The 15,065-nt window shown below is 42.4% G+C and overlaps 1 protein-coding gene across 13 annotated transcripts in view; it reads left to right on the top strand.

The window, feature by feature from the left end:
- LOC133143700 (guanine nucleotide exchange factor DBS-like) overlaps positions 1 to 15,065 on the top strand; it is a 40,265-nt gene that overhangs the window by 14,310 nt on the left and 10,890 nt on the right. For 11 of the 13 annotated variants that reach the window (XM_061265848.1, XM_061265825.1, XM_061265799.1 and 8 more), the window contains exons 2-17: positions 2,557 to 2,640; positions 3,127 to 3,241; positions 4,543 to 4,633; positions 10,185 to 10,298; positions 10,412 to 10,531; positions 10,669 to 10,818; positions 12,838 to 12,962; positions 13,029 to 13,143; positions 13,231 to 13,350; positions 13,628 to 13,819; positions 13,895 to 14,086; positions 14,226 to 14,379; positions 14,454 to 14,506; positions 14,588 to 14,667; positions 14,750 to 14,816; positions 14,942 to 15,057. In XM_061265848.1, the coding sequence (XP_061121832.1) occupies positions 2,557 to 2,640; positions 3,127 to 3,241; positions 4,543 to 4,633; positions 10,185 to 10,298; positions 10,412 to 10,531; positions 10,669 to 10,818; positions 12,838 to 12,962; positions 13,029 to 13,143; positions 13,231 to 13,350; positions 13,628 to 13,819; positions 13,895 to 14,086; positions 14,226 to 14,379; positions 14,454 to 14,506; positions 14,588 to 14,667; positions 14,750 to 14,816; positions 14,942 to 15,057 (1,888 nt within the window). Of the gene's footprint in view, positions 1 to 2,556; positions 2,641 to 3,126; positions 3,242 to 4,542; positions 4,634 to 10,184; positions 10,299 to 10,411; positions 10,532 to 10,630; positions 10,819 to 12,837; positions 12,963 to 13,028; positions 13,144 to 13,230; positions 13,351 to 13,627; positions 13,820 to 13,894; positions 14,087 to 14,225; positions 14,380 to 14,453; positions 14,507 to 14,587; positions 14,668 to 14,749; positions 14,817 to 14,941; positions 15,058 to 15,065 lie in introns of those variants that run through there. The other 2 variants (XM_061265808.1, XM_061265894.1) reach the window with 2 other exon arrangements.

Consider the following 15,065-nt stretch of genomic DNA (forward strand, 5'->3'; position numbering starts at 1 on the left):
CTGCTATGTTTGAATTGGCAGTGTGTTTAGCAAAAATAAATGCTGCGGGTAACAGAGAGTTGGCTGTGTGTCCCTGTGGTTTGATGCTGTAATTAAAAGTATTAACTGGGCCTTTATTGCCGGATACAGCAAATTGATCTTGAAGAAATGATTAGGTTGCAAAAAGATTTACAACTGTATAAAAATCACAAAAGAAACCTATGGTGTCAAGTAGCCTATGTTTTAGTTCTGATCACTGCCAAAACATGGATTTTAGTGTTTTTTCTGTCAGTTGAGGGTAGATGCTTGTCGAGTGTTGGATAGTTTGATAGTGTTGTTGAGCCATACGTAGTGGGAACACATCCCAAGTGTGTTGGAAAATTTTATGGTGTTGTTGAGCCATACATAGTGGGAACACATCACAAGTGTGGACAAGCAGTGGGCCAACACATTAAATATGTAGGTATGTGTAAAGAAATCCCTTCCTGGGTCACCCAGTTGAGACAAGCACCTCCGTGCTCTCCTCCTCCGCTTCACTTTCTCAGCCGTAATACCACACAGTCTCCGGCAAAACAACAACAAAAAAGAAAAACTATTAATGGCCCGACATTCTCTACATCCTTGTTGAATTAACAGGACATGATGGGTTATTTAGGTATGAGGATCAATTTCCTTTTTACGCATGCCTATTTCTTGCTACTAAGTCTATGAAAAAGCATGAAAGGAGGAAGGGGTGTCCGGTTGGGGGGGGGAAGGGTGTGAATAAGGTGAAGGACATTCTTTCCTCACTATTTGTGTGTGCCCCACTTCCACTGTGAATGTGTGTTCTCTAAAGGGTTTAACTCACAGCAGAGCAGTCGCAGTTTGTCATTCATTGGGCTGAAAGCAGACAGTTCAGCAGTAGTTAAAAAAGACGCCAGCATGTCTGACATCTTTCCTCGCACGGATCAACCTTTACGTCTGAATTATTTCTGCAGAATACTGAATTTGACCTGTATTGGTGTTTGTTCCCTCAAAATATTTTAAGTAACTTCAGAGAGCCAAGTAAGCTGTCCCAAAAAGACAAAGTCACCTTAAACACCAATCAGTGCATGTAAAAGTCAAACTGAAAGTCACAACCAGCAAAAATTCATATGCGCACTTGGTACATGTGTGAGACAAGACATGTGACATGTGTCACCACACTGGGAGCATGTCGGACAGACTCGCTAGCAGCTGCTATGAGCTAACGTGTAGCCAACAAACAAATGCATGCATGCAAAGCTTGTGTTGGAATGAAGAAAATAAAAAAAAAGAAAATAAAAAAATCTTCCTAAATTGCTCTTCGTTGTGGAAATTTGTTTCACTCCCATGTAGTAGCAGATAATTATAACAGAATGGTTGTTTTTGGTCAAATTAGAGGCTTCTGGGCTTTGCTGGAATGCTTGAGGTCTAACTCTGCCGAGTGGCCCTGCGGCTATGCCACGTCTCCATTTTACCATTGTCCATACGTTTTGCTGCATGTTTTTCCTTCTGTTTCTTCTTTGCATTCTAAAGGGTTTCAACACGCTATAATTTATTTTCTAAAAAAGAGACAGGTAGTACCTCTGTTTTGCCCCGTTGACTTGAAAATTGCAGGTTTTTCAGCCCTCTACACAATCAGAAATGTACAAGAGTTATTATTTGTGTCCCTCAAGGTGCAATCCGCCCTAGTATACCCTTTGGGTTGATTCCTGAACTCGTGGGAAGTATGTTCCATGTTGACATCTGGGGGCCGGTAGATGTGGGATTACAGAGTGGTTTGCTGAGTACACTATAATTCCACACTGTGCAGGGTTAGGTTGCAAATTTGAGTCCTTGGCTGGATGACAGTGTGGATTGAGTGACACAATTCAGATTTTGTAGTCGTTAGTGACACAAATGGAACATGTGTCATGGCAGCGTAAAGATCAAAATCTGATATGTTGCCGATATCGATATCCAATGTGAGTGCAGCCTAAATGTGCTCATACAGCAGATATAATGACTACGTTTACAAACCACATCAATAAAAAAAAATGACAGAATAGATGTTTAAGGACTTTTGATCTTATTTGCACTTTAGCATCTTGCATGCTGTATTTTGAAGACATGCATAGTAACTCTACTCTGACCAGTAGTTTGGCATGGTGATGAGTCTGACTCACAGGAGGTCGATGAAAGCATGTCCCCTATAACCTCGGTCCTAAAGGCTGCAGGATCTCAGAATCAAGCTTCGTTTGTTTTGGTTGTGAAACTGTTTTCTGTTCGTTTTAATGTTTAGAGTAAATACAGTAAACACATTGAATATCCATACTTTCATGTTTGAATCCCTGCAGTGTGTTTGGAAAACTATGATAAAAGTTTGACTTCAACCTGACAGCCTTCTGCACAGAGAAAGCAAAAGCTAGGTGTGTTATTCATTCTCACAAAGCTCATAAAAAAAATAGACAACAAATTAGTGAAATCCCAATTAATCATGCCATTTATTTAAAATGCATAATACAGCAGTTCTAATGCCTGACATGGATGTTGAAGCCTTCAATCGATAAAAACAAGTGTATACATGTCTCTTCACAGATAAAATTTTGCAGACAGACGATTTTCCTCTGTGTGCTGCACAAATTGGCACCGAACTCCAGAAGCAGTTTGCCGCCCTGCCAGGTTTGTCTGTTTTCTTGGTCTTCTACACTGCACAATCATATTGTCTCATCCAGACAAAAGTCTTCCTCTTGTACAATGTTTCAAACTTTTGCACTCAAGACGTGCACAAATACCACACAATGACACTGTGCATTGGGTTGCCATGACGATAATGGCTTGCTTCGTGACGCTATGTGAATAATTAATCACTGTGATTGTCTGCTTTGCAACTTGAGCGACCGGGAAAAGAAGAATCCATCTGTGTGTTTGTCTTTTCTTGATTTTGCAATTTTCCTTGATGCGCACTAGTGATACTATAGGTATAGGTGATAGAAGAATGAATTGTCACAATCAAGTCTAATGATATCCTTTAGTTGCGTACAGGGAAAAGCTGGGGTCTTTTATCGTACGTTTGCTCTCGCCTCTCCAACTGCTGAAGGCTCAACTTTCTGTCCAGCAAAAGTTCATTGTGAATGCAAGTGTTACTGAGTCCACCTCTGCCCGCAGGAGGCCGCGGGACTGATGGCAGCCCTATCATCATCTTCCCAGAATTCCCAACTTTCAGCGAACTGGAAGAGGACGAAATCAAAAATGTGCTTAACTACCTCACAACTGTGCCCAGGTCAGGTTCATATTTTGTCCGCCGTTAATACTCTTTGTCACCAGCAGAGGACAGCACAAACTCATAGTGCTGCCTAACGGATGACATCACTCATGATTTAAAAATAGATCCTAGCGCTAGCATAAGAAAGGAGAAAATAGACACGAAAGAATTTTGCGTAAGAAGCATAAAACGACAACGTAGTATAAATGCATGTACACCTACGTATTTGTGTGTTTCATGGCACACTTTCTATGTATGTTTTTTTTTTTTTTCTTGCGGCTGTCGTTTTTTAATATCCTGCACCCCTCTCCGAGTCCCCTCCCTTTATCTCACTTGCTCTTTGCACCCAACTGCCGATCTGGCTCCTCTCTCGAGCACCGATTGGCTGTGGGAGAACGGTAAGATGCAGAGCGTGTCTCTAATTGGCTGATATGGGATGCTGGTGGTGGAGGAGGATTTGGAGGGGGGGGGGGGGGGTCTCTTTAAGGATGAGAGCAGTCCCCTCTTCATCTGCTGGCAACAAACGGATGCTCAGTGATGCAGGACAAAATGGAATAACGAAAATTAAAGGAATATATACGGATAATAACATTGGGATATTGAAGTTATATGATTTTTTTTAAAGACTGCAATTAGATGGATTATTGTAATTCATCTAGGTAGTTTGAATTTTTATTATTGGTAGGATGGATTGAAGATTTGCTGCTGCTGCTGCTGCTACATTCGCTAGGTAGCATTTTGCTAACATCTCTGTCTATATGTGCTCATTTCAAATTCATCAGGCACCCTACAAGAAAACAATAATATTCACATTTCATGTTCGCATTGTGTGCTGTGTTTTGTTTTTCCTTGTTTTGTGCATGAGGGGCGGGAGCAGAAATGCCAAGGTCCAGCCAGACTTTTACATGCACACATGCATGCACTCGCGCACACACTGACACATGCATTATCTTAATGAGATTTCTGCATATGGCACTGTCCCTGCAACTGAGAGGAGATATTGTTGCATACACAAAAAGGCAAAGCCAAGGTTGCCAAGGTTATTTGGGTGCTCTCACTCACTGCAATACTGCTGATTGCAAGCATTGCTGATAGCAAGTTATTAAAACCACTGCTCTTAAAGCCTTGACTCCGAACACACACACGCACACGCGCGCATGCATGAACACACACACACACGCGCGCATGCACGAACACAAAGCCAAAATAAAATGACCACATAAAATATTTAGAATCTTGTGTACTTGTAAAAGGACTCTCTTTTATACAAAATGAAGGAAGAAACAAATAACCAATCATCATGCTCTTCTCTCTTGTAGCATTGCCGCATCAGGAATAGGATTCATTCTAGTCATTGACAGGCGACTGGACCGATGGGCTGCTGTAAGGGCTACCCTGCTTCGAATCGCAGTAAGACACTATATGCAAGTCATGTTCATGTGCTGTGTGTGAAGCCATAGGGCAGGCCTACACATGCTGTTTCCTCTGTCAGTCTCAGCATGTGTGTTTGCTCTTCTCACTTGTCTCTTGTATCTGCGTGCATTCCTTTAGCCTGCTAGCCTACTTCATCTGCAGATCCCCAACCTTCAGTGGGCACTAGAATAGAGAACCAATAGGGAGATGTATGTGTTAGCTATCGTTAAGCAGCACCCACCCCTCAAGAGATTCATCTTTAGCATAGCACATCCGATACATCTGTTGTCAATATGTTTATCTTGTGCAACACTCTTGAGCTTGTTAGGTGTGTGCATAATGTATGCTAATATATGCTAATTGGACACCAGGCTCATCAGGCCCTCTTGTTCTCCAGGAAACACAGTCTGCACATAGGAGGATTTTTACTGGTCTATTATGTTTGTGTATAAAATAGTAATCCGTTTACTTTTTTGTAAAATTTCATCAGTGTCCTGACGATGTCTTTAAGTGTGTGTGTGTGTGTGTGTGTGTGCTTGAGTGTGTGTGTGTGGGTGTGTGTGTGCGTGTGTGTGTGTGTGCGTGCGTGCGTGCGTGCGTGCTAGTTTGCTTGCTAGTTTGACCAATTAGCCAAGAGCAAGGTGACCTATTGCTAAGTGAAGGTCTCTAGTTGTCCCATGAGAACTAGAAGTTAGAAGCTAGAAGTAAAAAAATGAGGAGAGCCCAGTGTTGATATGTAGATATAGGCAACAGCGTGAAAAGGCTAATGACTTCTTTCTGTCATGTTGCTTGTGTCACAATATGCCAATTTTTTGTTCAAACCAAAGATGATGAAGCTCAAGGAAAATGCTTGCCATTGAAGTCCATGTCTTGAGAGTGGACATGGTCCCTGCAATCTGTTCCATGTGTGCTCTGGCAAGGCCACTCCAGGACATTCACAGTAGATCTGAAGCAACTCCTTTCATATTTGAACAATGTGTTTTGGGTCATTGTCCTGCTGAAATATGAACAGCAACCCCATGAGCATTCTGGGCCTTGTTTTCATGCTGGGTGTCTGTATATTGCAAAATGATCTCCCAGTTCTTACTGCTGAAAAACATCCCCATAGCACGATGCTGCCACCGTCATCCTTCACTAGGGTGTGCTATAGACCAGATTATAAACTGTAACATGACATCTGACATCACCATCAAAGAGCACAAAGAGTTCAATCTTTCCCTCATCAAACCATTTCATTTTGTGAGGGTCCGTCATGTGTCTTTGGCCAAACTTCTGGTGGGCTCCCATGTGCCTGTTACACAAGAGTGTTTCGGTTTGGCCACTGTCCCACACAAGATTCATTGGTCGATTGGTCCAGAGATGGTGTAATGCTGGAACTCCAACAGGTTCTTGGCTACCCTCTGACTAAATACCTTCAGTTTGGATGAACAGCAAGTGTTAAGAATTCTCCATGTTATTTATGTCATTCAGCCGTGCTTTGATTTGAGGTAGGGTGCTTTATTTTGAAGGCCGTTTTCAGGCGATACCACTTCCTGTTTCACGTTCGTGCACATACATGTCAGTTACAGATGTACAGCAGTCATTGACGATAAACTGCTTGTTGCTTACCTAAATAATCTTTCGTTCAACTCCACTCCATAACTGCATGGCCTTGTACTGGAGTGCATCATTCTAAATTAAACCAGCAAATTTTCCATGGTGTCCAGCGTGCTTTGTGACAGAAGGCCTGTAGTGGTCAATCACGTCAAAGTCCAGCATTAGAGGTCGCTATCCTCAACAGCGAGCTCTAACAAGAGCCCGGAAGTCTTGATTGGCTTGCATTTATCAAAGACTGTGCGGATTGGAATCTTCAAAGCAACAGGAACTTTTCTGTTCCCTTTACCACATCTGTCCCTGACTCCTGGTAAAAGATCTAACAGCCTCCACATTTCAGGAAGGTTTTCCACAAGGTTTTGCAGGGCACAAGTTGGACACGCTGAATGCAGTACTGTACAGGTGTGGTGGACTACAGAAATGGTTGAACTTGACTTTTGAGCATACAAAGACCAGCCATGAGCACATGAAAACATTCCAAGGTGAACCTTGTGGCCAGGGGAGAGGATGAAGGGAACTGACAGGAAAAGACAGGAAAGTCTGAGTCAGACAGGAATCACAACTGAAGATCAATTCACGGAAAGGAGAAAATGAATTTACAATATGTTGACTGTTCTAGTTCATCTGAAAACTGATAGATGTGGTTGCGTTCGGGGCTGTTAAGAACCTCCACTAGTCCATATAACCATATCTTGTTTTGTTACGTCAGAACAAAAAATGGTCTTCCCCACTATCACTACAAAGCTAAAAGCACAGATTTGTCCAAAAGGTCTTGGTAAGATAAAGAATTTTGAAATCATTAGGTGAAAAGGAACAATCAAAGGATGCCTGATTGGGAAGTACATCAATATTAAAGATGGAAGTGTGTGTCATGTATTTTGGGCAGCTCAGAAATCGCAGCCCCCATTGTCACAAAGGCTAGCTTGTGGATTAGCTCGTGGCTATACTGCTCCCTGGAGAGCGACAAGCACATTGTTTGGAAGACGGGACTAGATCTTGTCCCTGGATGAATATAAATCAGCCTGGCCTGTAGAGAATTCTATTCTAAATCTTATCATTTATGTATAAGCACCTTTGATCTGGTAATCTGATTGTTTGTCTTGTGAGTTGTGCACATCATTTGACTGTGAAAGTGTGTATCTAGGGATGTACTCTATGGGTCTTCATTAGCATGTTGTGGCACACACTTTGCATTGTCATGCTAATGCGACAAGGCCACTCAGTATTTATTACTTTGAAGCAATTCAACTTGCCTAAACCGTATTGTGAACTGTGCGTTAGGGTTATTGTAACGCTCAGTTCATCTTCGCAAAATGACAAACTAATATTTTTGGGGTTTTTTGTGTGTCTCCGTTATCCCCCACTCTGTACCCCTTTTTTTCTCATGGAGATTGGTTTCCATGGCAACTTCATGCATTTCATGACTATGAATGTGTTTGTGTTGGTCATTTTGACTCAGTTGCAGCCACGTGTGCTCCTGTGGTAGCACACGAGTGCTATTCTCGGCAATGTGTTTGTCTTTTCTTTTTCAAGGAAGCAATAGTACCACAGAAAGCACTCCAGCCCAATGGCCACTCTCAGTGTCTACTTTACTCCAGACAAATGCTCGTATTATTTCCAATGTTGTCTGATTACATGTGTATTTTCAACAAACGTTTACTGTATTTTATTTACATTCGGTTATATATTATACATATGACTATAAGCCTCACGGGGAAAAATTAGGGGAACATTTTTTTTTTTTAATATAAATAAGCCGCAGCGCACTAAAAGCTGCATGTGCACGCGAGTTATTTACAAAGAAAGGCGGTACACCGAAAGCCTTTTTAAAGTTTTGATAACATACCTTAACATTTCTTTCCAAACACTGCCTGTGACGCGGCAGTAATACCGCAGCAACACGGAAGTAACAGCACTAATAGGGCTGGATAAAAAAACATACTGGTAAAAGTCACTGAGACGCTGCGGTAACACAGCAGCAACTCGGTAGCACAGCACTAACAGGGCTGGTAAAAAAAAATACCAGTAAAAGTTACTGAGAGCCGTCTTCATCTTCCTCCTGTGCACTGAAACCATCGAAGTCTTCCTCCTCAGTGTCTGATTGGAATAGCGTCAGATCTACAGTGGGGCAAAAAAGTATTTAGTCAGCCACCAATTGTGCAGGTTCTCCCACTCGAAAGATGACCGATGGCTGTAATTTTCATCATAGGTACACTTCAACTATGAGAGACCAAATAAAAATAAAAATCTAGAAAATCACTGTCTGAAGTTTGACATTCCATATGACATTCTCCCAGTCCTCTTCTGGATCATCCAAATGCTCTCTAGCAAACTTCAGACGGGCCTGGGCATGTACTGGCTTAAGCAGGGGGACACGACTGGCACTGCAGGATTTGAGTCCCTGGTGACGTAGTGTGTTACTGATGGTAGTCTTTGTTACTTTGGTCTCAGCTCTCTGCAGGTCATTCACGAGGTCCCGCCGAGTTTTTCTGGGATTTTTGTTCACCGTTCTTGTTATCATTTTGACCCCACGGGGTGAGATCTTGCGTGGAGCCCCAGATCGAGGCCATTATTGACCAAATATTATTTTCCACCATAATTTGCAAATAAATTCTTTAAAAATCAGACGTGATTTTCTGGATTTTTTATTTATTTATTTTGTCTCTCATAGTTGAAGTGTACCTGTGATGAAAATTATAGCCATCTGTCACCTTTCAAGTGGGAGAACTTGCACAATTGGTGGCTGACTAAATACTTTTTTGCCCCACTGTACTTCGCCACACACTTTCTCACTCTCTGTTTCGCTGTTGCTTTTATGCATTTCTTCTAGCATTTTCCATGATGAAGGTCTTTTCATGCTAATTTTATTCTTAAAAACATGTTAAGCGGACGCATTGTTGTCCTTTGGTTGTAACTATTGAATTATTTTTTTTTTTTCCATTTTGTTTTGTCCAAATGATTGATCTTAAATATAATTTCACATTGCATTGTGTCCAACGGTAGAATCTGGGTCGGTTACTGCACGAATTAATGTTGCAAAATAGCTAGGAATATTCTTTGTGGCAGACGCTGGATTAGTTAGTTCGCATGCATCTTTTTGAGAGCTAGTTGTTCTGTTCATTATAACTCATTGAATTCCTTTGTTATTTCGACGCTGATTTGGTTGTTACAAACATCAACCATGCATCTATGATAGAAGTCGCGTCTCATTTTATGATCGGCGCTTTAACAAAGAGACTATTGCTGTAAAAGCACTATGTATCGATATCTATGCCGACGGCGGCTTGCTTAAATTGTTAGTGTTAATTTTACGTTAAAATAACTTTAATCTCCATGATCGCTCGTCATACAACTTTAAATCCATTATTTGTGTGTGTGTGTGGGTGTGCGTGGGTGTGCGTGCGTATGCATATATGTATATACATTTATATACGTATATGTGTATACGATTAGACATCCATCCATTTACTGTACCACTTGTCCCCTCCTGTCATGGGCCTGTCCCAGCAGTCATCGGGCAGTAGTGAACTGGTTGCCAGCCAATCGCATGGCACACAGAGATGAACAACCATCCATACTCGCACTGACACCTATGGGCAATTTGGAGTGCTCAATCGGCCTACAAAGCATGTTTTTGGAATGTGGGAGGAAATCGGAGCTCCGGGTAAAACTTATGCAGGCACAGGGAGAACACGCAAACTCCACACAGGGAGGTGGAATCGAACCCGCACCCTCATAACTGTGAGGCAGACGTGCTAAGTGCATCTGGATTTTATTAAACAAAAAATTATGATGAGGTTGGATCGCCTCAATACGTATTGTTGTTGAACTCATAAAATGCAATTACTTTGAACAGGTTCACTTAAATAGTAGATACATAAGAAAATAATCATATAATGTAATTGTGATGAAATTTACATTGTGAGACCTAATAATAATAACAATGCTCCTCCAGGGATCCTTCCCAGCGACTGTAAACTTGGTTCTGGTGTTGCGTCCCACTACTTTGCTGCAGCGGGCACTGTCAGACTTCCTCTTCAAGTTCAACAAGGATGAGTTCAAAATGAAGGTGGGGTTTTCCTTCCTGTAATTGTCATTTCCGTGACTTCCCTCATATTAATTGGGTCAATTTCTTTCTACTGCTTGACTCGCATATTTCTTCCAAAATCCATTACGTGTCAGCAGGTGGTCATGCTGAGTTCGGTGACCGAGCTCCATGCCTATATCGACCCAGGACAACTAACCACAGAATTGGGGGGCGCACAAGAATACTGCCATGAAAGCTGGATTTCACACCGCACTGTAAGCACGCACGCATACATGCACACACACATACACGCGCACACGCGCACACACTCATCAGGATTACATCTTTTATGAAACACACCTTATCGTTTTTAGGGACCGATCGTGTCTGTGTTTCTGCATTTCCGATGCAGGCAATTGAAGCATTTGCACTGATGGTGAAAACGACGGCTCACACTCTACAGAACTTTGGCACCGAGCTTGCAGAAACCGAATTGCCCAATGATGCTGAGGCCACCACCAGTCTGCTGCACTCACATTCTCTCAAAAAAGACAAAATGAAGGTCTCTTTCTTGCTCTGTCATGGGGAGGAAAGCTTGTCTCATACTTAGGGCAATCACTTATTTAAGATTTTGGATCATTTGGTTACTAATTGTGATCATCAAATACGTAGATACATATATGTTTTGGGGGCTTTTTTAATTTGTTTTCTGTTGTGTAAGTTGTATAATTTTAAGAACTAAAAACAGAGAAAGAACTATGGGTTGACGAGCCAAGATTAAATGAGAGCAAGTGCAATAATCCAGAACCAAAAAGCTGTTTTGGCCAAAAATACTCAAGAAACATGAATTATTTGCCTAAATCTACACCATGCTGGTCGGAACTTTCCCAAAGGTGAATTTCCGATGTTTATACAGGACTCTCTCCAAAAATTTGAATATTGTGATAAAGTTCTTTATTTTCTGTAATGCAATTAAAAAAACAAAAATGTCATACATTCTGGATTCATTACAAATCAACTGAAATATTGCAAGCCTTTTATTATTTTAATATTGCTGATTATGATTTACGGTTTAAGAAAACTCAAAAATACTATCTCAAAAAATTAGAATATTTCCTCAGACCAAGTAAAAAAAAAGATTTAAAACGTCAAAACAAAATCAAATAATTTGAAAATGTCCATTAATGCACTAAGTACTTGGTCGGGAATACTTTTGCACGGATTACTGCAACCAATGCGGTGTGGCATGGAGGCAATCAGCCTGTGGCATTGCTGAGGTGTTATGGATGCCCAGGATGCTTCAATAGCAGCCTTTGGCTCATTTACATTGCTGGGGCTGGTGTCTTTCAGCTTCGTCTTCACAATACCCACAAATTCTCTAATGGGGTTCAGGTCAGGGGAACTGGCAGGCCAATCGAGGACAGTAATGCAATGGTCAGTACACCATTTACTGGTGGTTTTGGCACTGTGGGCAGGTGCCAGATCATGCTACAAAATGAAAGCATCTTCATAGAGCTTTTCAGCAGACGGAAGCATGTAGTGCTCTAAAATCTGCATTTACTCTGGACTTGATGAAACACAGTGGACCAACACCAGCAGTTGAAATGGCTCCCCAAACCATCGCTGACTGGGAACTTCACACTAGATTTCAAGCAACTTGGATTTTGCTCCTCTCCAACCTTTCTTCAGACTCTGGTGCCTTGACTTCCAAATGAAATACAAAACTTGCTTTCGTCTGAAAAGAGGACTCTGGACCACTCTGCAACTGTCCAGTACTTCTTTTCCATAGCCCAAGTCAGACGCTTCTTCCGTTGTCTTGAGTTCAGAAGTGGCTTGACCATGGGAATTGCGGCTATTGTAGGCCATTTTCCGGACATGCCTGTGAACAGTGGCTTTTGTTACCTGGACTCCAGCTTCAGTCCATTGTCTTTGAAGCTCCCCCAAATTCTGGAAGCGACTCTTCTTCACAAGGCTGCGAACATCTCTCTTGGTTATGCAGCGTTTCCTGCCACATTTCCCCCTTCCAATTGCCTTTTTGTGGATGTGCTTTGAAACTACACTCTGTGAACAGCTTGCTCTTTGAGAAATTTATTTTTGTGTCTTACCCTCCTGGAGGATGGAGGAGGTCAATGATGGTCCTCTGGACAGCAGTCAGATCAGCAGTCTTCCCCATACTTGTCATTTAGTTCACTGAACCAAGCTGAGTGTTTTTCAAGGCTCAGGAAACCCTTGCACGTGTTTCGAGTTAATCAGACCATTCAAGTGATTAATTGAATACCCTACTAGTATACTTTTTCATGATATTCTAATATTTTGAGATAGGATATTTGAGTTTTCTTAAGCTGTATGCCATAATCAGCAATGTTAAAATAATAAAAGGCTTGCAATATTTCAGTGGATTTGTAATGAATCCAGAATGTATGACATTTTTGTTTTTTTAATTGTATTACAGAAAATAAAGAACTTTATCACAATATTCAAATTTTCGGAGACAGTCCTGTACACTATTAAAGGCTGATATGGTGACGTGATTGATATATTAAGAGGAAATTACTCATTTTGGATCATTTGTATTTTCCAGGAGGACCTACGGGTGTCTCAGTCACAAGGCGCCCGTCTCTTGGATTATATTAATGAGCCTTTTCAGACTGATACGGAATACCTTATGACCCATGATGAACTGGAAAACTTAGCCACTGTACAGCGGTAAGGGCTTGTGCACTAGGTTTGCAAGTTGGATTGTCTGGAACATGTTCCTCTTTCCACTCTCAGACTCTTGGGTCAACTGGACGAGACAGAGACGGCATTTGACGATTTCTGGGAACGCCACCGTTCCAAGCTGGAACAATGTTTGCAACTTCGACGATTTGAGCAGCACTTCCGTGAAGTGAGTGGAGCAAAATTCAAGCCCATGCATGCTTGGCAAGGAAATATTCTCTAAAACTATGCTTTGTTGTTGTGATGTCACTCACAGGTGCGCTCCCAACTTGATGCAACGTCGGAACGGTTATGCGGTTTCTCAGAGGTCAGCGTAAATCCCTCCCATGCTGAGCACGTCCTCCGTGAGCTCAGTAGTCATGAAGAAAAAGCCTGTGTAAGGGCACACGCACACGCACACACACACGCACACACACACGCACACACACACGCACACACACACGCACACGCACACGCGCGCGCACACACGCACGCACGCACGCACGCACACACACACACACACACACTGGACTGGTAACTAGTCAATTGCAGGATACATACAGTCGTGTATACCCAAACTATTCAATGAACCTAACAAATATGTTTTTGACATCTGAGAGTCAGACGGAGTGCCTGGAGCTATCCCAGAACATGCTAATGCGATGCTCCAACAGGATGTTCTGGATTACGCATTGTCGCTTGCCAGCGAAGGCGACGGACTGATCGAGAACGCTCACTATGCGGAGGACTCCATACGGCCCAAGTGCTGTGAACTGAGGGCAGTATGTGAGGTGATCAGTTCGACTCTGAGGGACAAGAAGAGCTTTCTTCTAACGGCGATGGAACTCCACCATGCCTTGGAGAAGGTGTTTGTCTTTGTGGGATACAAGCTGTATTTCTATGCAAACATATCAAAGTGTTTAACAGGTTTGTTTTATCAGGCCTCCCGTTGGTGCGAAGAGGGGATTTATCTGCTGGCGAGCCAGCCAGTGGACCGATGTCAGTCTCAAGATGGAGCTGAGGCTGCTCTCCGAGAATTAGAACGCTACCTGGAAACTGCACCACTGCACACCCTCATCGACTGCAGCGCTATCTGCTGCCAGTATGAAGCGGTGCTCACCACTCAGCTCAGGGTCGGTCAATTATATACTTGGTGTTATTCCAAGAATGCGGTGACACTAAAAAAAAAAAGACGAATGAACTTGGAAAGAAATCAAAATAAAAAAAATCTTTATTGTCATCATTGTAACGCATTTTGATGTCTTCCATCAGGACCAGGTAGAGAGAGTTTTTCAGAAGCAAGGTTCTGTCCAGGAGATGTTTGAGAAGAGACGCATCAGTCTGAAAAAGCTTGCTGCCAAACAGACGCGACCAGTTCAGCCAGTGGCTCCAAGACCGGAAATCAAATCTCCACAGGCATCTCCCAGTATGTATTCTAGCAAATGTGATCAAAGACACGGATCAATTTTGTTAACACCTTCAAATCTTCCTGTGTGTCAGATCAACAGAGAAAAGAGAGGAGATACTCTGCAGATAATGCCCTCTACAGAAAGGTAAATGCTGTTGTCCTATCAAGACTCAACGTTACATGTTGGAAACTTTTGAAACGCAACTGAGAAAGTATATTTGTCCAGGTGGAGTCTCCCATACCCAACGGTGGCACCAGACATGCCTCCCTCTCCGAGGAAGACGAAAACTTGGCAGTGCTGCGACGGTGAGGGCCTTCGCTCTTTCGTTTATAACGAGAAGTGACTAAAAAAAAAAAAAAATAATATTTGTGTGCCTGTATTTTCTAGTCACGTGATGAATGAACTGCTGGAGACTGAGAGAGCATATGTGGAGGAGCTCCTGTGCGTTTTAGAGGTAAGTTTACTTATGGTCTGCTTTGTTACTGGTGCGCCTTCACCACAGTCTTCGCACGTTTACTGATGGCACACACACACGCGCACACACACAGTCTTTGAATGACGGCGGTCATGTCGCTCCAGGGCTACGCGGCAGAAATGGACAATCCCTCCATGGCGCACCTCATTCCTAGTATGCTGCTGAGCAAGAAGGACATCTTGTTTGGGAACATGTCAGAAATCTACCAGTTTCACAAGCGGTATGTTC

This window comes from Syngnathus typhle, linkage group LG2 (assembly GCF_033458585.1).
Source record: "Syngnathus typhle isolate RoL2023-S1 ecotype Sweden linkage group LG2, RoL_Styp_1.0, whole genome shotgun sequence".
Classification (NCBI taxonomy): domain Eukaryota; kingdom Metazoa; phylum Chordata; class Actinopteri; order Syngnathiformes; family Syngnathidae; genus Syngnathus; species Syngnathus typhle.